A 24,056-nucleotide genomic window follows, 5' to 3' on the forward strand; every position below is an offset into this window, starting at 1 on the left:
CAGCAGTGTGTAAACACCAGCATCCAAACACCAGGTGGCGCTGCTGCACAGGGTTGCACTCCATGCTTATAAAGAAGTAACTGCTAAGTGCTGATCCCAGAACTCCATCTCTCACGATTCCAGGTGTCGCTCTGCAGCTCCTGCTGTGGAGAACAGGCCGAGCATTTGGAGTGAGAGTCCCCCAAAGTTCATCAACAAACCGAGCCGAGTGTTTGCCGAGCCGGGACAGAGCGCCAAGTTCTCCGCCAAAACCACAGGACGCCCACAGCCCAGGGTCACCTGGCACAAGGTACGAGGAGCTTGAGATCAGAGCTGCAGAGGAACAGCTGAGAAGCTGTGGGATCTCAGTCTCACTCGCAGCGGCGGCTGGAGGACAGATTCTTTGTCCGCTTTTACTGATTAACTCAGTATTTACTGTTTGTCTCTCAGGGGGAGGCGGAGCTTCAGTCTGGTGGGCGGGTCAGCATGTACGAGCGCTCAGGCCTTCACTTCCTGGAGATAAAGGATGTGATTGTCCAGGATGCAGGAAGTTACAAGTGTTTGATCAGCAACGGTTCCGGAACAGCGACTGCCTGCGCCGAGCTTACCGTCCAGGGTGAGGCAGCCAATCAGAGTCGTTCAGCTGCTGCACGCGCTCATTTGTCATTATTTAAAACTGCAAACCAAACGCTGCAGTTCCTCTGCTGTCCAGCAGAGGCAGCAGTGAGTCAGCCCCACGTTAAAACATGTTTACAGCCTGATGTTGAGCAGCTGGTGGCGGTGAGGCGCTCTGAGCGTGTGACTGTGTGGATGCTGACGATGTGGACGTTCTCTCGCTCACGTGTCCTCCCCTCTCTTCTCCAGGTGCTCCTGACGACTCGTCCAGGTGAGTGCTGTCATGTCTGGATGTGTTAACAGTAAGAATCCCTCAGAGCTGTTTCCTGTCTGAAGCTCTGATGGACGGACAGCAGCGTCCCTCTCAGAGCTTCGTCAGCTCCTGGGAAACGTGGCTCCTCTTTCCTTTGCTGCTGCGAAAGTTTTCCAGCTGAGTTTGAGATCTTTTGGCTTCACGAGCTGGAAACTTGTTCTGGAAAACTGCTTGAGTGTTCACAGCAGCAGGTTAGAGGCAGCTGAAGGAAGCAGAGGAGATTCCTCATCAATCTGAACTCCTGTGGGGACGCTAACCGGCAGGTTTCACCTTTCAGAACCTGCTGCAAATAATCCGTCTGAGGTTTCTTACTGTCTGACCGAAAAGAGACGTCATAAAAATAAATCCACCAGTAAATCAAATATTTCCAGACTGCAAAGAATTAAAAACATGCTGTCACACGGGGACAGTCACCGCGGTAACAAGGACGGCATGTTCAGAATCATCCACTCTGGTTCCTCCCGCAGGACCGGCCAGCCCACTGACGACCCACAGACCAGAACCAGGAGCCAGAAGGAGGGCAGAGCTGCTCCCAGCTCCCAGCCCGAGGAGCAAGAGCCCAGACAGGCCGCCTCCTGGAGGAGCGAACCACCTGCACAGCTCCCTCTGCTGGCTGAGAGGAGAACTGCACCTGATCAGGTTATTTTACTACTACTAATAATAATGTTTCTGAAACTCATGCCATCTAAAGCAGAATAAATGAAAGAGAATGGCATGAAGTGAAAGAGCTCCTGCTCCCCTGCAGGTCCGGTCCATCGACGCTCCTGATCCAGATCTGACCTGCTCGGTCCAGCAGTCAGGACCCGGCTCAGATAGCAGGTCAGAACTTGGATCAATCCACTTTTATTTAAATGTGAAGTCACGTCCACTTTCAGGTGTGTTCAGGATCACCTGTGTGTTTCAGGCCGGTGAGGACGTCCAAGGCGGGTTCCAACCTGCGGTTCGAGGCCGTCCCCCTGGACCAGGAGGCCACAGAGGGAGCTCAGGTCACGTTCACCTGCCAAGGTGAGAAACGCCTCAGACTGTGAAGGTGGAATCACTGACACGAGGCAGCTCTGAGCAGATGGTTAATGATGATTTAAATAAAGGTTTCATTTCAGGTCTCAGCTCCTCCACAGCTTTACTGTGACTTTAAGATCCTGTGAGTGTGAGCCGCCTCTCCTCTTCCTCACAGTGTCCTCCTCTGCTGCCGGCGCCGTGGTCACCTGGCTGAAGGACGGGGGGCCCGTGAGGACGGGATCAGGTCTGTGGCAGAGACGAGACGGCACCCGTCTCACTCTCACCGTGGAGAGGGTGAGACGGGTGGACCAGGGCGTGTACAGGTGTCAGCTGACCAACGCTGACGGGCTGACGGTGGACTCTGCAGCGTGGACGCTCCTCGTGCACAGTGAGTTCCTCCTCACATAGACTAAAGGACCTGAAATGAAACCTTTATTTAAACCATCTCCTCAGAGCTGCTTCATGATGGATGGGTGGGTGGATGAATGGATGGGTGGGTGGCCATCTACTGTTTGGAAGGTTAGTGGTTCGATCCCTGGCTCCCTTCTTGGGCAAGATAATAACCCCAAATTGCTCTCAGATGCATCCATCAGAGAATGAATGCATGAATGTTAGTAAGGAAGCACAACAATCTTAGAAGACATGCGTGTATGGGTGAGTGTGACTGGGTGAATGTGGCGTGTTGTATAGACCGCTTTGAGTACTGTGGGAGAGCAGAAAGGTGCTGTGTAAGAGTCGGTCCATGACCCTGTGTGGATTCATAGATGTTGTAACGCAGGGCAGAGGAACAGCTTCACTCTGAGGCTCAGAGTGTGATGACAGAGTCCTCCAGCAGAGGGCAGCACTGACTCTCACACAGAAACACAATCGTGGTCCAACAGGAAACTGAGGACATACTCCACCCTGACCTTTGACCTGACCTTCTGATCAGAGAGAGAAAAACAAACACACACAGGACAGAAATGTTTGTGTGGGAGAATCTGAGACGTTTGGAGTGAAGCAGGAAGAAGTGCACTCTGAACTCACAGGAAGTGTTTCATCAGCTCACCTGAAACATGTGGACACCGTGAACGCTGCCACCTGCTCACCTTCATGACAGGAACAGGCTGCAGTGAGCAAACACCAGTTTATGGTCCATCATAACTGTAGCAATGACATAAAGTCTGAAAATAGAGTCTGGGTTTCAAATCTATCTTTAAAACAGAGTCGTTGTCACAGAGCACCCACACCCGCAGCATTCACACCACAGTGTAGTGGGCTCCTCCATCCTTACTGGAATCCTGCAAACACACAGCGGTCGTCTTCAAGAGGGATGAAACCACCTGCAGAGCTGCTGCTGGGGAAAGTGTTCAGCTGTTAAACCCACGAGCGGCTTTAGTGTTATTATCTCTGCAGACCTGCAAACACCTCCACCTCCTCCATCCACTCATACAGATCACCTACAGTCACCGTGACTCATTCACCAGCATGAAGCAGATTAACTGATTATCAGAGTGTGTGTGGTGAGGTTACTCACACCGTCTCGTTACCTGCTCTGTTCCTGTCGTTTCGATTGGTCAGAATCATGAAGCTGATGTAACCACGTGGATCAGCTGGAGTCACAGCTCAGGTTTTTCAGCACCGTGTCGTTGAACCGCTGAGCAGAGGCAGCAGAGAGCCGAGAGCCATATAAAGACAAAACACGCAGCAGCAGCACACACACACACACACACACACACACACACACACACACACACACACACACACACACACAGAGTAAGACTGAAGCTGACCCAAGAAGGGCATGCAGAGGGAGTCCACAGCTTCATCAGGCGGTGGGGACTCCTCTCAGCTCTGCAGCTGATCCCAGGTCTGCCTCGGCTGGACAGCAGCTACAGAGTGATGCTGACTCAGAAACTCTTTGTTCTGGTTTGCTGCTCTTTAGTTTGCGGCCCAGGTTTGTAAGAACATGGTTTCATAAATAAGTGCTGAGTAAACACTGCAGTGAAATATGAAACACTTTGGTAAATAGCGTGCTTCTGTCACTCTCCCATCCCGACTGTCACTTCCTCCTCTTCCTGTCGTCTGTTTTTCCTGATCTTCTGCTCTCGCGTTCACACTCGGCCCTCTTTAAACTGCTCTGTGGACATGAAGATGGATGAAATGAAAGGTCGGCCGCTATCAGCAGATTTAAAATGTTTTAAAACAGATTACCACCTGTGAGGAAGTTTGCAGCCTGAGCCTCTAAGCTCAGGAGCCTCAGTTCATCTGATTCAATGCTCAGCCACATAACAAGTTTGTTCATGATGAGACTGTTTTTCTTTATACATTTTGTTCCACGTGATGGTAATTGATTTATTTCACTGATATTATTGCAAACAACGGGAACGTGGAGCAAATCTTATAAAACTCCTGCCTCTGATAAATGTTTGCAGACCAGAAGGAGATCTGCTGAGCTTAGTCACAGTTTTCAGTGTCTTACCTTGTTCAGTCACCATGGTAACTGATACTGAACATCTCACCTGGTCCGGAGCAGGCGAGGCTCACAGTTTCCAGCACAGTGTGTCTTTAAAGTGGTCACCAGTGTAGAAACATGAACAGTCAGAGCTCTGTTGAGCCAACCATCCCTTTAACGTTAACTAGTAATGACTTCATGAACTTCTTCACAAATAACATTTTTATCATTAGAGAAAAAATGACCAATAATCATCCCACAGATGTAATATTATCTACAGCTACTCTTAGTACCATTGATGTTAAGTTAGACTCTTTTTCTCCAATTGATCTTTCTGAGTTAACTTCAATAATTACTTCCTCCAAACCATCAACGTGTCTTTTAGACCCCATTCCTACAAAACTGCTCAAAGAAGTCCTGCCATTAATTAATGCTTCGATCTTATATATGATCAACCTATCTCTAATAATCAGCTATGTACCACAGGCCTTCAAGCTGGCTGTAGTTACACCTTTACTCAAAAAGCATCTCTAGACCCAGCAGTCTTAGCTAATTATAGGCCAATCTCCAACCTTCCTTTATATCAAACATCCTTGAAAGAGTAGTTGTCAAACAGCTAACAGATCATCTGCAGAGGTTTATTTGAAGAGTTTCAGTCAGGTTTCAGAGCTCATCACAGCACAGAAACAGCTTTAGTGAAGGTTACAAATGAAATCTTAGAAATATGGTATCTAACCAGATTCTTACTCTGGATGGCATTACCTTGGCCTCCAGTAACGCTGTGAGGAACCTTGGAGTCATTTTTGACCAGGACATGTCCTTCAACACACATATTAAACACATATGTAAGACTGCGTTCTTCCATTTGCGCAACATCTCTAAAGTTAGAAATATCCTGTCTCAGAGTGACGCTGAAAAACTAGTTCATGCATTTATTACTTCCAGGCTGGACGACTGTAATTCATTATTATCAGAAAGTCTAACTTTCTGATTTCAGACTGTTTAGCTGATCAGATGTGATGAAATAATAGAAACCAGAACGCTGCTGGTATCACAGCTCCTGTGGATGAATGTAGCTCACAGACCTCAGTCTGGGTCCTGCAGATGCAGCTCTGTGAATGTGAACATTATTTGGTAATGTTTATTTTTCATCACTCACAATATTTTATATCTTCCTCCCACCTCGACTACTCACATAAATTTTATCATTAATCTAAGACCCGCATGATAAAATATAACCACCGCTGTCGTAACACGAGCTCTGTGAAGTTACTGAGCTTAAAGCAGAAATCAAAGAAGCTGCTGCTGGAAGAGTTAGTGCCCTGATGGTTTCTGGACTTTATTTGAATGTAATTTGCTGAATAGTGCAGAATTTAATTTTATTAGAGGGATGAGTGAGAGCAGCATCAGTCAGCCAATCACTGATCAGCGTGTTGGAGAGGAACCTTCATCGCAGCTTTATAAGGACAATCAGGCATGCAGCAGGAAATCCCCCACTCAGTACACACACACACACACACACACACACACACACACACAGTGAAATACCAGCGGGTTCCCACAGACAGCAGATTTCCATGTGAGGACAATAAAGTCTCATCTGCAGTCTGAGAAGAATCTGTCTCGGCTGCTGAAGTCGTTTCACACAGTGAGTTTGTATCTGCAGGTCACATGACTCCTCACAGTGTAGGAGGAAGTGTTCATATCCTTTCAAAATAAAGAACTGCCAAACTACAGCGTGCATCGATCCATCAGAGTTTGAATTCCTGCGCTGGAAACAGCAGTTTTATGGTTTTCTGTTTAACGTGAAGGTCACAGCGTCATGGTTCATAACCTCAGCTGAAGGAGAGCAATATTCACAAACTTTCATTTTCTTTGTAAAAGTAGAGAATTCTGAAACTCCCAAACTAGACAGGCTGGGTCTGCTGCAGCTGTTGTGCAGAACTTTACCAAATTACTTTACCAGCAATGGATGGATGGATAGATGGGTGAAGTGATGGATGGAGAAATGGATAGTGATGAAGGATGGATGGATGATGGATGGATGGACGAGGGATGAAGGAATAATAATAATATAATAATAATGATTGCATTTATATAGCGCTTTTCGAGAACCTCAAAGCGCTTTACAATGCCACTATTCAGTCACTCTCACATTCACACACTGGTGGAGGCAGCTACAGTCGTAGCCACAGCTGCCCTGGGGCAGACTGACAGAAGTGAGGAGGCTGCCATATCGCACCATCGGCCCCTCTGACCAACACCAGTAGGCGGTAGGTGAAGTGTCTTGCCCAGGGACACAACAACGAGACTGTCCAAGCCGGGGCTCGAACCAGCAACCTTCCGGTTACAATGGAATGGATGGATGGATAGATGGATGAAAGATTAATAGAGGGATTGATGAAGGAATGGATGGACGGATGATGGACGGATGGACGGAGAAAGTGATGAAGGACAGACGGAAGGGTGATGGATGGGTGGATGGATGAAGGAATGGATGGAATGATAGATGAAGTGATGAAGGATGGATGGGTGCATGGAGGGATGAAGTGATGAAGGACAGATGGATGAATGCATGGATGGATGGTTGGATGGAATGATAGATGGAGTGATGAAGGATGGATGGGTGGAGGGCTGATGGATGCGTTGATGGATTTATTTGTCACTGGTGTAAGAAGGAAAGATGAAACCAAAGCCGGCGTTTCAGATATTCAGATTTCTGTTTCTTCACCTCCTCTGCCCCCACTCGTCTCATCAACCCTGGAAACACCCCAGCATGGAAATATGATTATACTAACTGTTGTTACAGTGTGTGTGTGTGTGTGTGTGTGTGTGTGTGTGTTCATCAGTTAATGTGACGCACACACAGCCGGTGAGCAGTGTGTGTCCTCTCTGGTATTTCTGATATGTACACAGAACAAGACACACACATTTGTTCCTCCTCACATGAGCGCACACACATACACAGGCATGTTTAATGGACTTTAGTGTGTGTGTGTGTGTGTGTGTGTGTGTGTGTGTGTGTGTGTGTGTGTGAGAGAGAGAAAAGGAAACCCTCGCTCCTTATAAGGAAGAGGACGAGTGAGGCTCAGGCTGGTGCTCTCTCTGCTCTCTCTGCCTCGGGCTAACACACTGAGCTCTGGGTTTGGATTATGATAGTTTAATGTGATTGGCTGTTACACTGTAAATAAAAACAGGAAGTCAAACGTGCATTATTTCCCTTTGACATTTGAAGTATCAGCAGACTGGAGTACTCTCGTGTACTGGAGTAAATGTACTTGATTACATTAGTAACTGCTCCTTTTTCTTCTTTATGTGTTTCCGCCCTGCAGGCAGACAGAGAGGCGGGAGGTCAGAGGTCACAGAGGTCAGAGCAGCGTGTGAAGCTCCTCGCTTCATTGGTCGCCTGAGCGATCTGAAGGTGATGGACGGCAGCAGAGTCGCCATGACGGTGGAGCTGAGCGGTAAGTGTGTGTGTGTGTGTGTGTGTGTGTGTGTGTGTGTGTGTGTGTGTGTGTGTGTGTGTGTGTGTGTGTGTGTGTGTGTGTGCGCGAGCTGTGGTATTTCCTGTCTGATCTCTGGGGAGATGGAGGAGATGCGATGAGGGCAGATTTACTTCTTCGTTTCCTCTGAGTGTTGTTGTTGCTCTGATATGATAGCACGCATTGTTTCTGAATTATGAGTTCATTATGAGTCCCCACATTATTAACCCCGCAGTGTGTGTGTGTGTGTGTGTGTGTGTGTGTGTGTGTGTGTGTGTGTTACATAATGATTTTCCACACTGGGTTTTCTTCTCCATATAAGCTGTGTGAGGATCAGAGGTGCTGTTGCTTCTCTGCACAAGCTTCATTTCCACACGAAACTGAAACTTATGGAGCCACACGCACACACGCACACACACACACACACACACACACACACACACACGCACACACTCCTCGTGCCTATGGTACGACAACTTTTCTCCGTGCCCCTGGTACACTGTGCAGAAACACCTTGCCACACACACACACGCACACCTCTGACCTCTGACCTCTAGATGTTTTTCTTACCCAATCATTACACTGAACTCCCCTGAAGGTCATACTGACGTATTAATAAATAATTGTACTTACTAAATGTGAAAAGTATTTAAACTAATTTTACATCCACAGCTAGAGTTAAAGCAGCTTTAGATAAGATAAGATAAGATAAGTCTTTATTGTCATTGCACAGTCATACATAGTACAGTAGTACAATGAAATTGGAAAAACTGTCCTACGTCGGCACTACATATAACACAACACGACACGATATGACACATCACAACGTAACAAACAACACAACACAGTATATTAACTTAGTATAAAAAAGAAGAATAAGTGTATGTGTATTGCACACTGTTATTATTGCACATTAATTATTATTGCACCTTGTTATAAATATAAATATTATTGTTATCGTTTTAAACATTGTTACCTCCCCCTAAAAAGTCCAGGGAGGTATCCAGTCAGGTCAGCTATTTACATTGATCAGGGCTATTGCCCTGTTGTAAAAGCTGTCCTTGAGTCTATTTGTTCGGGACCTCAGCAGCCTGAACCTCCTGCCAGACGGCAGCAGCTTAAACACCCGGTGTCCTGGGTGTGTGCAGTCCCGTAGGATGCTGCGTGCCCTCTTGAGACAGCGAGTGCTGTACAGGTCCTTCAGGGAGGGAAGAGGATGTCCAATGATTTTTTGGGCCATGTTGATGACCCTCTGGAGTGCCTTTCTGTGTGCTGTGGTGCAGCTGGAGAAGCATCCGTGAAATGAATCAAATAACAGTGAATTTAGCTTTAAATCACTGACTGTATCTGAATAATGGCGGCTGTGACAGTACTTGACATAATGAGTCCTGCAGCCAGACGTATCTGGATGAGCTGATGGAGTTACCTGCTGATCAGTGCTCAACGTCCAATCACAATCCTTGAATTTCACTGTGCATCAAAACTGAAGCTCCGCCTTCTTGGATGGTCTGTTGGTACAGTGACCTCACAGCAGCCATGTTATTGGTCAGATGATGTCACTAATAATGCTCCAACTGCACAAACACAGCCCAGAGTTCCAGTTCAGGTGAAACTAGCAAACAGTTAGCAGCTACAGCCGCCTGTGTCACCATCCACCTGTCAGTCAAAGAGGCCACGCCCCTAATAACAAATAAACAGGTGAGTTATAAAGACCACCTACCCCTGTACAGGGGTTATGAAGGTGGATAATTATCCATGAAGACCAATCAGTTCGTGTATGAGGCTAACGTCTATGAGGACTGACTCACTGCTGCCTCTGCTGGATTTCAGAGGAACTGCGCTTCCAGTCTGCCTTTTTTTAAAGTACTTTTAATTCAACAACACTAAAATGTAAATTAAATAAACAAAATATTGCCACTCCTTTAATTCTCAAAAATACTGCATATAATAATTATAAGTAAAAGGATCTTTGGTGCGTACTGGTCTTCACTGATGTGTCCTGATGTTTGAATGAAGCTGTGTGTGGTCCTCAGGTCACCCTCCTCCAGAGCTGGTGTGGCTCCACGATGGGCAGGAGGTGACCGAGTCAGAGGACTTCCAGCTCCTCAGAGAGGGAACCCGCTGCACTCTGCTGATCCACGAGGTTTTCCCCGAGGACACCGGGACCTACAGCTGCCAGGCCTGGAACCAGTATGGAGAGGACCAGACCCAGGCCCGGCTCACGGTGGAGGGTATGCTGCAGTTGCACTGAGACCTGAGTGACACCAATGTGGGGATTTTTGCAATGTTCACAAACACAACAATTACAAACCCACAGCCTTTCTGATCCTGATACCAAATCCACCTTGGCCCAAAAATGTGGTTTCTGTTTTGTACCCTTTATTTGTGTTCTCTTCTTAGTTTATTTTTGTCAAGCTTTTGGTTTCTGTTTTGCATTTCTTCCCCCCCCGTTATTCTTGGTGTTTGATTATGTAGGTCTCAGGTTTTGGTTTCCATACTCTATTCTGTGTCCAGTCAGTGTCTGTGTCAGCCCTCCAGGTGTAACTGAGGATGTCTGTGCTGCAGCTCAACCACTGACCGATCAACTTTGGTGTCATTGTGTTCACACACTATCTACAGTGTATATGTTGGGTTTCCTATGTGAGGCTCAACCACACGACCTCCATATAAACCCAGATTTATTATTGTGGTTTTCTGCAGAGCCTCAGGATGGCGTCCAGCCGTGGTTCATCACCAAGCCCAAAGAGGTGAGCGCTGCTGTTGGTCAGCATGTTCTCCTGTCCTGTGCCATCGCCGGAGATCCGTTTCCCCAGTACACCTGGACCAGAACCGACCCGAGCCGATCTCTGACCTCCGGAGGCGACTATGAACTTCTGCAGAAAGAGGACGTCGTCTCCCTGCTCATAAGGTTTACAGTTACACACAAACCACACGCTCTGCAGCTAACCACACCTGATACAGCTAACTCTGTTTTCTTCTTCAGACGAGTGAAGAAGGAACATGGCGGAGAGTACCTGATCAGCCTGAGGTAACAGATCGACAGGCGCAGATACTGTAAACACTCACATGTCATAAAAAGACACAGATTCTGCAGACATGCTGAAATAATCCCAGATGATCTACAGTACAGAGCTGCAGTGAGGATTACACTCACAGAGGAACCACCAGCCCTCCCCCTCCATAATCTATCCATCCATAACCTCATCATCCACCCCAGCACATACAGCAGTCTGCATCATATTCAAAGCATGACTATGTAACATGAGAATAGAAGAGAAATCTCCTTCTGCTCATGAAAATCATACGTGATGTGCTGGTGCCAGTGAACATGAAGAAACTGTGAGAGACGGTAAAGCTGCACTTTACCCGAAACACAAACCAACATCAAGGAATTTAAAGGTGCCTAATGGTTGGCCAGACTGAAAAAGACAAACAGTTGATCTATAAAAGTAAATATCAGGTTTTCCACATCATAATGTGACTTATTCAGAGACTGAAGGGATGATTGAGCATCAAGACATAATGTGATTAGTGGTAACAAAGACAACAAAGACAACAGCTTCCAGGGTAATTTCAGTCAAACGTTTCTGAACATTGTTGATCAGGACCAGTGGAGCCTACCTGGTGTCTTTTCCTCTCTTAAAGGGAAAATGTTATGTGCCATTAATGAGAGATAGAAGGATCAGTTTCTCATATGAAGTCTGACGTTGCAAATAGCACAGTGCAGCAGTGCCTGAATGAAAACACCGCTGTGATGAATCAGTGGCGTGGAAGTGGGAGATGGTCTTAGTGCCTGTGAGAAGATGAGAGAGTGCTGCATGTAGAAGATAAACTTTGTGTTTCAGGAACAGCGTGGGCGAGTGCAGCGCTGTGGCCACGCTGTCGGTCACCGAAAGACGAGAAAAGGACAGGAGAGGACGGGACGGCAGCAGGTGAGACCTCACTCACCTGGACACCTGCAGCTGGCTGAACAGGGCGGAGTCAGATTTCTGTGCCGTATGAGCGTGATTGGTTGAACCTGACGAGTTTTTAAAACGTCTCGTTCCCTAAACAGACCTCTGCATCATCAGCATAGAGTCTGACTCCGTCAGCCCCCCCCCCCCCCCCCCCCCACTATTCCCAGCTCTCTGTTCCTGTTTCCACCCCCTCCTCACACCCACCCACCATTCCCTCCATCCTTCTGTTATTTATCCAGAAATTCCCTAAAGCTTCTCTAATCCGTCCATATCACCCCGACCAATCAGAGCCAGTATTTCCTCTGTGTGTTTACTCTGCTGCGAGTGTTTGCTGGAAGAAACCCCGTTTGCTCTAGTTTGATGAAACTGTGAAAAAGAGTCAGCAGCTTCAGAACTGAGGAGGAGGAGGAGGAGGAGGAGGAGGAGTGTGTCCTCAGTCTGCTTTTTCTTTGTTTACATCTGTGTGTGTGTGTGTGTTCCCTCTGCTCATGCCCATATTCGGGCAGTTGAGTCACTTGTGATGTAACATGAACAATTTGAGTCGAGGTCCCCCCCCCACACCTCCCACCCCACCAGCTAAGACCTGGGGGGCGGAGCTTGTCCTATTGCTCTCTCTCTGTCCCTCCATCTGTCTCTGTGCTTGTTCATCCAGCCTGGCAGCAGCAGCAGGAGGAGCAGGAGGAGGAGCAGCTGGTGGGAGCGTGGTGCTGAGAGGAGGTGGCAAAGGAGGAGGAGGCGTGGAGCAGAGAAGCAGCAGCAGTGGTGTCAGTCGGCAGTGGCAGGAGGCCAACGAGGAGCAGAAGGAGAACCGGCAGCTCCCGCACCTGCACAGGGAAGAGAAGAAGAAGAAAGAGGAGGACCAGACCACTGCTCCCAGAGGCCTCCTCAAACGCTGTGTGGAAACCAGGGAGCGGGGTGAAGAGGAGCTGCGGCAGAGGGAGGCGCAGCAGCTGGACTTCCGCTCGCTGCTTGGACGCCGAGCCGTTCAAGGCAAAAACATCCAAGAGGGAGACGAGCAGAGGGAGGCCGGCCCCGCCACCGCCACCGCCACCACCGAGCACAACCAGCGCCACCACATGGATTTTAAGGCCAACCTCAAGGGTGTCAAACCCAAGAGCGAGGAGAAGGTGAACTCCCCATCGCAGGTCGACTTCCGCAGCGTGCTGGGGAAGAAGGGCGCCGCAAGCAGCAACAGCAGCAAGGCCGCAGAGACGCCCACGAAGAACGCCGGCGACTTCCGCTCTGTCCTCGCCAACAAGAAGAACCCGACGGGCCCCGAGAAGAATGGGGAGAAGGCGGAGGTGAACAACTGCATGGATGGAGGGATTAATGAGAAGAAGAGCACCGGAGGAGGAGGTGCGGCGCCGGAGTTTGTAGAGAAGCTGAGCGACATGACGGTGCTGGATGGTCAGCGGCTCCGGCTGCAGTGCCGCCTCGCCACCGCTTCTGATGTCACTGTCACCTGGACGCTGGACGGGAAGGTCATCAAGGCGTCCAAATTCATCATCCTCGCAAACGAAGGTCAGAGGTCACACACACAGCACAACAGGAAGTGAAAGGTTTTCTGACATGATTTGGTTAAAAAGGAGGGAGGAGGGCTTTGTTTACATTTCACAGCAACCCCGAACGCTCTCTTTGAATTCAAAGAAACTTTATTTAGCAGTACTGTTTGTTTGCGATCATCAATGGAAGTGATCAGAATCGATTAGAGCCACTGAATTTATTCAGACTGAGAAAACAGAGAGAAACCCCTCAGATTAAAGACGACAGAATGAGCAGCGCACAGGGAGGCGGAGCTCAGGAGGTGAAGCTGTGGAGCAGCGTTGGTGGAGTCGGTGGAGGAGCTGAAGCAGCTGCTGATGGAGGTCTGAGGATTGAGACTCTAATAATAGAACGCAGATGTGAAACAATAGAAGCAGGATGTGATGTGTGACCGTCACTGGAATTTCATATGGAAGCAGATCACTACACACACACACACACACACACACACACACACACACACACACACACACACACACACACACACACGTATTACTGTACTTGTGAGGTCCGGCGGGGATTCATTCATCAGTTGAAGGGACACTCTGTCTGTCTTAAACTGTCTTCATGATGTTTAGTTACGTCTCCCCGAAGCTAATCTTTAAAACTTGTTCAGTAACTTTGAACATGCTGAGCAGAACTGTCATTCATGGATTTGATTGTGAAGACAAAAATGTAAAAAACAAAGTTTACTTTAAATTCAGTCTGGACTGTTTTGTGTTTAGCAGTGATGGTGATAGTTTTACTTACTTTAGACACGACTTTGCTAAAATTGAGTTAGCGTGATTGTTCTAGCAGTAACATTAAGAAGGCAGTGACAGTTAGCCGCACTGCAGGAATGTAACATCAGCTGATCAAGTAAAAACAAGAAGATGGACGCAGCCGGTGCTCAGCTACTTTAAACCTGTATTCTTTCTAATCTCCAGTAGGGGGCAACTCCTCTGCCAATTGTGTAAAAGTCGGAGTGTGTGAGCCTGCTGCCCGCCTCATGTTTACTTTGCAAATGAGGACCTTATTATCCGGTCGTTAAGTGATGACCTGACGAATCCTACTTCCGGGCCTAAAGTAGCTGCGTTTAATATGGCTTTTGTGTTGTTAACATGTTTAATGTTTTGTATTTCCTTCTATTTGATCTCAAAAAGCTCCTAAAACAGTCAGTGATCACTGTTGACCTCCCTCGGCTTTTATTACCACTAATCATTTATTTAAGCTCAGTTTTTAAAACCTTAGGATGTAACTACAGCCCAGCCCATGCAGCAGTATATGAATGACTAACCTCGTATTGTGGATGGATTATCTCAGTTCTCCTGGCTGAAGTTTGGTCCTTTTACAGCATCCTGCCATGCGATTACATTTGTTCCTGACCACCGAGAACACTCACGTTAACTTTTATCGAGTGGAAAAAAAGTTAGCTTGTTTATATTATGCTAACATAGCTGTGTCGCTAGCGGTCACGTAGCACATCATTATATAGCAGCTAGCCCAACTTCAGTAACCCTACAAACATCACTGCTGTTTAGTTTTCTGTCTTCATTTATGCTGGAAGTGATAGCAGAGCTGTACGTTTGAATTTGTTTCCAAAACCCCGCAGTCAGGACATGCTATATTGTATTTAGATAGAAGCTAGCGAGCTAACTCCCTGCTAACTTCTAACTCCGTTAAATGTCATAAATTCCGTTTTCATGGATGCCTGGATGTTAAACTCAATTGTTACACCTGGTAGAGCAGAACGCTGATCATTTTATTAAAGATGAAAGACTTTAGACAGTTTTTCAACTCTCAGTAATGCCATAGTGATCGTTTGATATATGGACCTGCAGCGGAGTTTAGACCCAGACACGGCTAGTGACGTCAGACTGAACAACCGAATAGCGACAAAGAAACAGGAAGCAGGAGATGATTGAGTCATTAGCCAATGAGCATGCAGCATGTCGTGTAGATCCACGCCGTGCTTGGATTTTGTCGGGCTCGCCGCTTTGCTGAAGTCACCCTCACTGCTTCTCCTCCTCCTGATGGTCGAGGGACACTTTGAGTTCACTTTCACTTTCAGCAGCTGGAGCAGCTGTCACAATCTTTTCTTCTCTGTGTCGTTATCAGCGGCTCCAGCAGGAAACTTTCATTAACAGGAAGCTTTCAGCATGGATGGTGAAATAAATACAGCAGCCGTCAGAATCAGACTGATGGCTCACATTTATAAAAATAGGCAGACTCACCCTTTAAGAAAGAGCCTGAAGGTCCTCACAAGCATAGAAACACACACTGTGATGTCCTGTAAAGACCTGTGTGTGTGTGTGTGTGTGTGTGTGTGTGTGTGTGTGTGTGTGTGTGTGTGTGTCTGGAGGACAGCCCCTGGTTGTGTGTGTTTATCCTGCAGAGTGAGGAGTCTGTGTGTCACATGCTAAAGGTCAGAGGTCACATACATGTGTCGGTACAGATTTAAAGGCAGCAGCATGTTTATGATGAACTCAGATCTTCAGTTTCTGCTCTTGTGGTTTTGTAGGCGTCGTTATAAAACGACATGATCGTTGGCTGAAGGGTCGTCATGACGATAAAACGTCAGATCAAAGCGATCCTTTTACAGAAAGTGTTCAGAGTGTTGATTCAACGAGTTGCAGCAGCTTCCTGCCTTCTCTTCACGCTTTGTTGGATTTGGTGCAGATCCCCTCAGCTCCAGCAGGGTGGAGGGACGACAGATGTTTTCGCCACAGATGTTTAAGACGTTGCCTCGGTCAGGTCCGAGCCTGTCAGCTGTAAGGACCTCTCTGACTTTAGTTGTCATCCTCCTCTTTTATGAAATTTGCAGATGAGATTATGAGATCATAGAAACAAGCAGTGGAAATGAGTTTTCTCCAGATGGTGTTTGGCCTCGTCATTACTGATGTGGTGAGGAGGGAATCAGAGTGGAGCAGCCGGCTGAGGCGGTTCATCCAATTTGGACGCCTCCTCTGCGAGGTGTTCGTGTCCTAGTGGGAGGAAGCCCTGCGGCAGACGCAGGGCACTCTGGAGAGATTGCATCTCTTGGCTGACCTGGGAACGCCTCGCTGTTCCCCCGGGTGAGCTGGAGGAGGTGGCTCACAGAGGGAGGTCCGGGCTTCTCTGGCTAGGCTGCTGCTCCCCTGAACCAGAAAAGGACAAGAAGATGGATGGATGGTAACTCAGCGCCACGATAGCATCACGAAGCACAAATAAAAAGGGTTAGGGTGAGGTTGAGTGTTGGTCGTGTGCAGGTCGTATGAACGTCACCTCAGATCCGTGAGTTTCTGTGATAGCTGTGCTTTGTCACCAGGGGGCAGTGTTAGAGACTCGTGTTGTTGTTGGTGAAACTGTCCATCACCCGCCGACCTCTACGAGGGTTTCTTTGACTTCACGCTTCAGTTTTGTCCCGTCCTGTAAACTTCAGGTTCCCTAAACTCTCGGCTGGCCGATCGAGTTTTAAACATCTCGGTTCTGATTGGAACAAACAGGACGGAGGCGACCAAAACAACAATCTTTTAAAAGATTTTTTTAAAACCATCTTTCAGGTCACAGAGTCTGATTAACAGGGAAAGCTTTTATTTTCACTGATCAAAGTGAGAGGCAGAGGAGTGTGATGCTTGTCCTTCTGTCTGAAGCAAAGAAATGTTCTAACACGTGTTGAAGGAAGAAGAAAGCCTTTCTGAAGGATGCCGCACCGGCAGCGGAGGATGGCCTTTAGTCTCACATGGCGTCTAAAAGGGTGGAGAATGTGACACTCTGATAGCTCGTTCGTAGTAAATGAAATGTGTAAGGAGTCATACCTTCATTTTTATTGATTAACTTTGTGGAATGTAAGAAATGAGACTTGACCTCGTGCTGATCTGACTGTGTCCTGTGTGGGTTGTGTTATATTGTGCTGTGTTGTGTGTTGCAGGCGGCCTGTGCTCTCTGACCATAGACAAAGCCCTGCCAGAGGATGAAGGCCAGTATAAATGCAGAGCCGAGAACTCGGCAGGCAAAGCCGAGTGTTCCTGCACGGTTCTGGTAGACGGTGAGAACAAAGCTTTGGTCCTGTCTCAGACCTTTCCTTCAGTGCCGCATGTTCTTCTTCTTCTGCTGTTTTTTTTCTTCTGGTCTTTCCTCTACAGTTATTCTTCCTCCTGCATCCTGATGTAGACGCAGGTTTAAAGCATTCAAACTGTGAGAGAAACTTTAAAGTGTACTTTTGTTGTCTGAATGAAGATCTGAAATGTATCTGATATGTTTGTCGTAATCTGTCCTAAACCAAAGAGCTTGTTTACTTCCTGCTGTGTCCACGAACATTTGTTGACTCCGTCATCAGCGCTGACTCTCAGACACCAACCGATGAGTCGAGCCTCCTGAACACACGACTCTGTTCAGCAGTGCAGCTCTGCTTCTTTGGAAAGATCACACAAACATCAGCATTCATGGGTCATGTTAGCCCCGCCCACTCTCTTTGATGGTCGCTGCAGTGGTTTGGACTGGAAGAGTGATGCAGCAGAAGCTGCAGCGCTGGTCAGCTGGGTTTCCTGTCATTAGAACCAACGAACACAAACACAGTTTGACTTTATCAAAGATCGGCTCCTGTTTGCAGACGGGTTAGCGCTGGTCGTCAGGACATCAGCTGTTTGTAAAGGGCTTAGTCAGCTGGTTTTAAACACGAACACCACAGACTCGGTGTGCTGTGTCCAGAACAGCACGGACACCGTGGTCCAGCCTGCAGCACGGACGCAGCCGCTGTTTCAGGTGTGTCTCAGTCCTGTGGTGCTCATGGACACCTGAGACTGAAGCAGCACGAGGACACTCGGCTCTTTCTTTGCTGTGAGTTAACGTGGCGAGGACAGAGGCAGAGTTCGCGATGGAAACACGATGAACTGTGCTCCACCATGTGCTGTGAATCTGTGATGTTGTGTTTGGACAGGAAGTCAAGGAAGTGACAGCAGTGACTTCCAGAGACCACAGAAAGTGTCCGGCTGTGTGAACACTGTGGTTCAGTTCTGAGACCTCCAGGATCGTCTCACGCCTGTGCACCGGGTCCGTGCAGACAGCACCCAGAGACTGCAGCCTGACGGCCCATCAGACGCAGCATGTCTCACTGCAAACTAGAGCGAAGGATCCAAAATTTGTGTTGTGCTGCGCTCTGCTTGTACGTCATTTTTGCGACTGCTCTACATATACGAGAAGCGCCTGCACCTTGTCGCTTTGTGTCCTCTACGACAGTTTGTGTTGTATTATGTCCAAACCTTTAATAAAAACGTATCCCTCATCCTAAAGAAGAAAGCTTTGTCCTGACTAGTGAAGAATGCGTCGTTTCCAGAACGCTGCTTTCCCTCTGCAGAGCTGTGCAGTTCCCCGTACGTGCACGTAAACCTGTGACAAACAGTTCACCGAACTCAGACACACACAGAACGCTTTCCTTCATTGTGCAGTTGAACTTAGTTTCTATTGGTAGCACAAAGGTGCGACACACGCGAGTACTGCGCTCTGCTGCACCTGTGCTTGTGCTGCGCTGGAAAACCGTTGCTGCACGAGGCAAACAACAGACATGAATGGGTTTCAGAGCTCAGCGCTGTGCTGCGTCCGATGTGAAAGGACCTTAACTCAGGCTGGACTGAGTCCCGTGCACGCTTACATGTGTATGCCTCCTGGTTGTTATTTACGTACCTGGGTTCTCTGAGTCTGAGCAGTGACTTTTTTGATAGTTCGTCCCTGAATGCAGCACCGCGCTGGTTTCCCTCACAAAAAGCCGGTGGCATTTTTCTGCACTCACACGACTTGACTCGAACTTCTGTCGTCTCGCTGAGTCTCACTGAGCGGCGTGTTACCAAACACCCTCTCTGGGTCCACGCAGCATTCAGTGAATGTGCTCAGTGATGTACGTCATGTCGGAGAGCAGAATGTGAAATGTCTGAGCTCTGTAAAAACACATTTTGTTTTTCAGTTTGAATAAAATATGAATTTTCTGCAGGTGAACGCTCAGTGTTTGCCGGAGGGTTTCTGATGTTTGTGTTGGGGTTCACGGCTGTGGAGCTCTCAGAGAGCACCTGAGTGTGTGCACGTGTTAACTCCTCCCTCTCTGTCTCTCTGTGTCCTGCAGACCCGGCTGAAAACTCTCCGGCCGACAAGAAGTCCAAGAAGGCGACTCCAACCTCAGAGAGTGAGTTTCCAAAATATGCAGCAGCAGCCTCTTTCCTTTTGTCCCAATAAGGAGCTGCAGGCTGGGATCACTGGTTCCCACACACACACACACACACACACACACACACTCAGGCGGGTGTTTCTATTTTAAAGAGTCTCTGTGTATCACTGGAAACATCAGTTCCTTCATCACTGTCACATTATTATTCCTACCTCCAGAGCAGTAAACCTTCATTAACACTACGTTTCCCATCAGCCCTGCTGCTTCCCACATGCACACACACACACACGCACATGCACACACGCACCCACATGCACGCACACACACACATGCATGCACATGCACACACGCACACACACGCACGCACACACACACACACACACACACACACACACACACACACACTCCCCCTGTAGATGATAAACATGTTCAGCCTGGAGACGTTCCTTGCAGGGGTCACACCTGTGCATCATGAATGAGTCTCACCTGGAAACAAACTGTGCAGACACTGCGGGCTAAAACACACAGTCTGCTACAAACAACAACTTTTTGGTTACAAGTAGTAACTTTGTTTGGTTTGTAGCTGTATCCTGATTGGTCAGCTGGTTTGTAGCTGTGTCCTGATTGGTCAGCTGGTTTGTAGCTGTGTCCTGATTGGTCGTAATGTTTCTGTATGCAAAGAGATAAAAGTCTTGCTTTGGTAGAAATCCTAAGATCACTCTTCAGAATAAAAGAAAGTGTTGTTGCTCTTTTAAAAGTTTCACCTTAATGAAAGGTTTTGGGTTTTAAACAGGACCATATTGTAGAAAAGTTCCTGGCTGTACTAACAGTTGATGTCAAAGCTACGATTAATAATTATTCACTCTGAGTAAGTTGTGTTGTGTGACCAAAATGTTTCTTTCATGAAACAATCACAATAGAGATACAAATAAATGAAAGAGTTAAACATTTCCTATTGGATGAGACGTTTCTGGACTTGTTGTTTTCTTGCTCTCTGTATCTGCACAGCGCTGAATGTGTGAGTGCTTGAACAGTAACTTCATACAAAAACACTCTGACATGCAGCAGCTTCATGTTTCTGTCTGCAGCCCTCAGTGGAAAATCTGCTCTTATCTTTATGATCCAACTCTAAATCCTTCCTGCTCAGAGTGTGTGTGTGTGTGTGTGTGTGTGTGTGTGTGTGCATGCCTCAGTGGGCTCACTGCTGTGGATGGATGTCCTGTTCTGCTCTGATCAGGTTCATATCACAGCCCACAGACACTTTTCTTGCGTTCAAAGCTGAAACCCTCTCCACGGCGCTGACCCCTGACCTTTAACTGTCTGTTCACATGTATGCGAACAGACTCAGAGTTGAATCTACCTGAACATGAGCTGAGAGTTTCTCAGACCGGAGCTCGGCTCCTGCTTTGGTTTCAGTCACTTCTCGGAGACCGCAGAGTTTTAGCAGCAGACAGAGGGAGGAAGGACGGGGCGATGATGTCGGGGAGGGGGCGCTGCTCCTCTCCCACTTCCATTTAAGGCCTGGTTTCTGACTCTCGCGCTCTGACAGACTTTGTTTTACTTTGCGTGCTGATTAAAAGCGTGGAAGTGTCGAGTGAAGCCGTTCGTCCGCCTGCTGGGCCCACGTTAGCTTAGAGACACGCAGCAGGTTGGAGGCTGTGCGGTGCAGCGTGTGTGCATGTGTCAGCCTCCACCCTGAAACACAGTTACAGTAAAGACTGAGCACAAGACAAACGGAGAGGCTGCTCCCTGTGTCCTAACCATCTGCTGCAGGTGCTGCTCACTCTCACCTGTCAGTTTAGTCTGCAGCTACGAGTGGGCGGGGCTAAACATTGTTAAAACTTTTAAAAACCCCATGTGGTCGGGGGGATGTTTTCAGGGGCTCTTATTGCAGCGGCGTGTCAGCAGGTATGCAGCTGATATTTTGGGATGGCGTGTACAGGAACACTGAGTTCTTCACTTTCAGTGCAGAAGTAAAAACAGAAGTGCTTCCTGTGACTGACAGAGCAAGGAGCCAATCAGAGTGCAGCTCTGACCGTCAGCTGATTAATATCAAAGCTGCAGACCTGTGCTCGCCTGTCTTTGTGAGGACAGTTTGACATTCAGAGCTCAGCTTCTGTTTGTGTTTCCTCATTCTTGAGCTTTCTCATACTAACCTGCTGACAGACGGGGGAGGGGCCGCTGTACATACTGAAGCATCGCGTGGTCACACACTGATGTCGAGTGCTCAGACTGAATGTGTTTCCTGCACACATTCATCAGCTTCTTACTAAGGTTCAGTGTCTGATTCTGCAGCTCAGACAGTCACCGCGGTTCAAAGGTCAGAGCTTCACACATGAAAGTGAAAGTCGGAGTGTCGGTCAGAGAGAGGCTCGGCTCACCAGGCGGTTCGTTTTAAAGCTTTACTGACAGGAAACACAAACCGTCCTGCTTCCAAAGCAGGTGTGAACGTATGCTTGTGTGCACGTGTGTGTGCGTGTGTGCGCGTGTGTGTGTGTATGCGTGTGTGCGCGTGCGCGTGTGTGTGTGCATGCGTGTGTGCGTGTGTGTGCGTGTGTGCGCGTGCACGTGTGTGCGTGTGTGCGTGTGTGCGCGTGCACGTGTGTGCGTGTGTTTTCTCTGCAGACAAGTAACAAAAACCAGCCAAGCGTGCAACTAGTGCTGACCTTCTGATGATGTCACTACGTCACTGGGACCTGAGTGGCCGGTGTTAAGGACGTCACAGCGCCATGAGCGACTTGATGACATCCACCATTTTTATTTGGGGCGTGAAGCGAGCAGCTGCTTTTTTCGACTGTAGCAGCTTCAAGTTTGTTTTGCGAGTTTCTGCAAGAGCAAAAATAACTTTGTGCTGGAAAATCCTCGTGTTTGTGTTTCCAAAGGAAAACAGAGCCAAAGCAGCGAGGCTGGAAGGACGGAGCCTGAGCTCCAGACCGATGGTAACAGCAGACTTTGTGGTGTGGTCAGGCGGAAAGTCTTAAACATCTGAAGGAGGAAACAAAGAAAGAAGACAGCGTGAACAGGTTCTTCTATCCTCTTCATCTGCAGCCATCTCAAGAAAAACAAACTCCAGGAACTATTTGCTGCATCCAGCAGAACTATTTTTAGATTGTCCATGTACGGTCATCAGAGACGCTCTTCGTCTGTCTCACATTCTTCTCCTCCTCCTCCTGCCTCTACTAGATGTTTTGTGAGGACAGAGTTCCTTAAACTAAAAAAGAAAAGCAGCTGATGACAGAAACATTTAAAAGAGAAGAAGACAAACAGCCTCACGAACACAAACTCAGAGAGGCTCGTATAAGCTGTGTATTTCCTGTCGCACAGAGTCTTCTGCTTCCATAAAAACACAACAAAGCAGGACGATGTGAGACACACGTGTGGAAGCAGTCAGGAAAACCGTCTGTACTTACATGACACTCTTCACTTAGTTTCAGATGTGCTTGTTGCACATTCACGTTTTTATTTCGTTCATATTTTATTCGGTCTGTGCGATTTTTCTAAACGAGGAACATTTCTGTAAATGTCCTCACTTCAGTGTCATCATTTCATCTTTGTTGTGAGTGTGATGCTTACAGTGTCACCAGGTCTGTGTGCAGTGTCTGATGGGAAACGTAGTGTTAATGAAGCTTTACTGTTCTGCAGGTAGGAAGAATAATGTGACACAGTGTGTGCAGGGAGGTGTTTCTGTCTGCTCAGTTGTTTTCAGAGGTCTCATGGTAGAAACTTGATGAGGCGTCTCTGGAGTTTTTAAAGGTTCCAGAGGAAGTCTGCAGGATTACTGAGGAGATTGTCCACTTGTTTCAGAGCTCCTGAATCGGTTTATGGAGGGTTTAAAGTTGGAGCTGGCCAAGGTCTTAAAGACGCTCCAGAGGACCGTGGAGAGGGTCCGGTGGAGATTTTAAAGTTCATTAAAGCTCCTTAGTGAGGTTTTAGAGGTCTTGAAAGAACGGTTACTAATTTCCCAGAAGTACCAGGAATGTGTTTAATGGTCTCCGTGGAGTTAGCTATCCCCTTGTTTTACCGACACATTTTAGTTTCTGTGGAGGTGGTAAAAATATTCTAAATGCACTGACATGTCAGTAGTCCTGTCTGAGTGGTCTTTGGGGGCTGTTAAAGGTCTCAGGGGTGGTTTTGTGAAAGGTTGTTTGAACACTTGCCAGGAACTGTTTTAAGGATGTTTAGACCTTGAAATTCTCTGTCCACGTGTCATGCGGTCTTAATAGGTTAAGGCAGGTTTTAGAGGTCGCTGTGGAAGTTGCAGAGGTGTTGGGAAGCTCCAGAGTAACATAATGAGGTTATTGAATTTGTTGCACCCTCATGGGTCTCTGCATCATCTGGTCCAGGGCTCAGTTTGTGCAGTACAACAATATTCGTTGCTTGGATGGTTGCAGAGATTTTGAGAAGGCTCTGAGGTGCTTAGAAGACATCATGAATAAGTCATTGTGTTTCCAGTAGATCTGATTCTGCTGTGAAATGACAGCCACACGTTTCCTCATCACAGCTCGTCTGAACGTCTGGTTCAAGTGTCTGACCGCCTGCTGTGTTCTTATTTCAGGTGAAGCCAGAATAAAGAAGCCAACTCCAAAGACTCCGCCCAAACAAGGTGAGACTCACCTGTAGT

The 24,056-nt window shown here is 47.7% G+C and overlaps 1 protein-coding gene across 1 annotated transcript in view; it reads left to right on the forward strand.

Moving 5' to 3' along the window:
- mylka (myosin, light chain kinase a) overlaps positions 1-24,056 on the forward strand; it is a 46,137-nt gene that overhangs the window by 9,391 nt on the left and 12,690 nt on the right. Inside the window, exons 5-20 of the mRNA XM_082509144.1 lie at positions 124-289; positions 430-595; positions 844-865; positions 1,375-1,546; positions 1,653-1,726; positions 1,812-1,912; positions 2,082-2,294; positions 7,673-7,804; positions 9,856-10,053; positions 10,523-10,730; positions 10,806-10,850; positions 11,668-11,754; positions 12,431-13,299; positions 17,210-17,326; positions 19,394-19,453; positions 23,991-24,038. Of these exons, the coding sequence (XP_082365270.1) occupies positions 124-289; positions 430-595; positions 844-865; positions 1,375-1,546; positions 1,653-1,726; positions 1,812-1,912; positions 2,082-2,294; positions 7,673-7,804; positions 9,856-10,053; positions 10,523-10,730; positions 10,806-10,850; positions 11,668-11,754; positions 12,431-13,299; positions 17,210-17,326; positions 19,394-19,453; positions 23,991-24,038 (2,678 nt within the window). The remainder of the gene's footprint in view (positions 1-123; positions 290-429; positions 596-843; positions 866-1,374; positions 1,547-1,652; positions 1,727-1,811; positions 1,913-2,081; positions 2,295-7,672; positions 7,805-9,855; positions 10,054-10,522; positions 10,731-10,805; positions 10,851-11,667; positions 11,755-12,430; positions 13,300-17,209; positions 17,327-19,393; positions 19,454-23,990; positions 24,039-24,056) is intronic.

Source organism: Aulonocara stuartgranti (assembly GCF_965226115.1).
Source record: "Aulonocara stuartgranti genome assembly, chromosome: 16".
NCBI classification, from domain to species: domain Eukaryota; kingdom Metazoa; phylum Chordata; class Actinopteri; order Cichliformes; family Cichlidae; genus Aulonocara; species Aulonocara stuartgranti.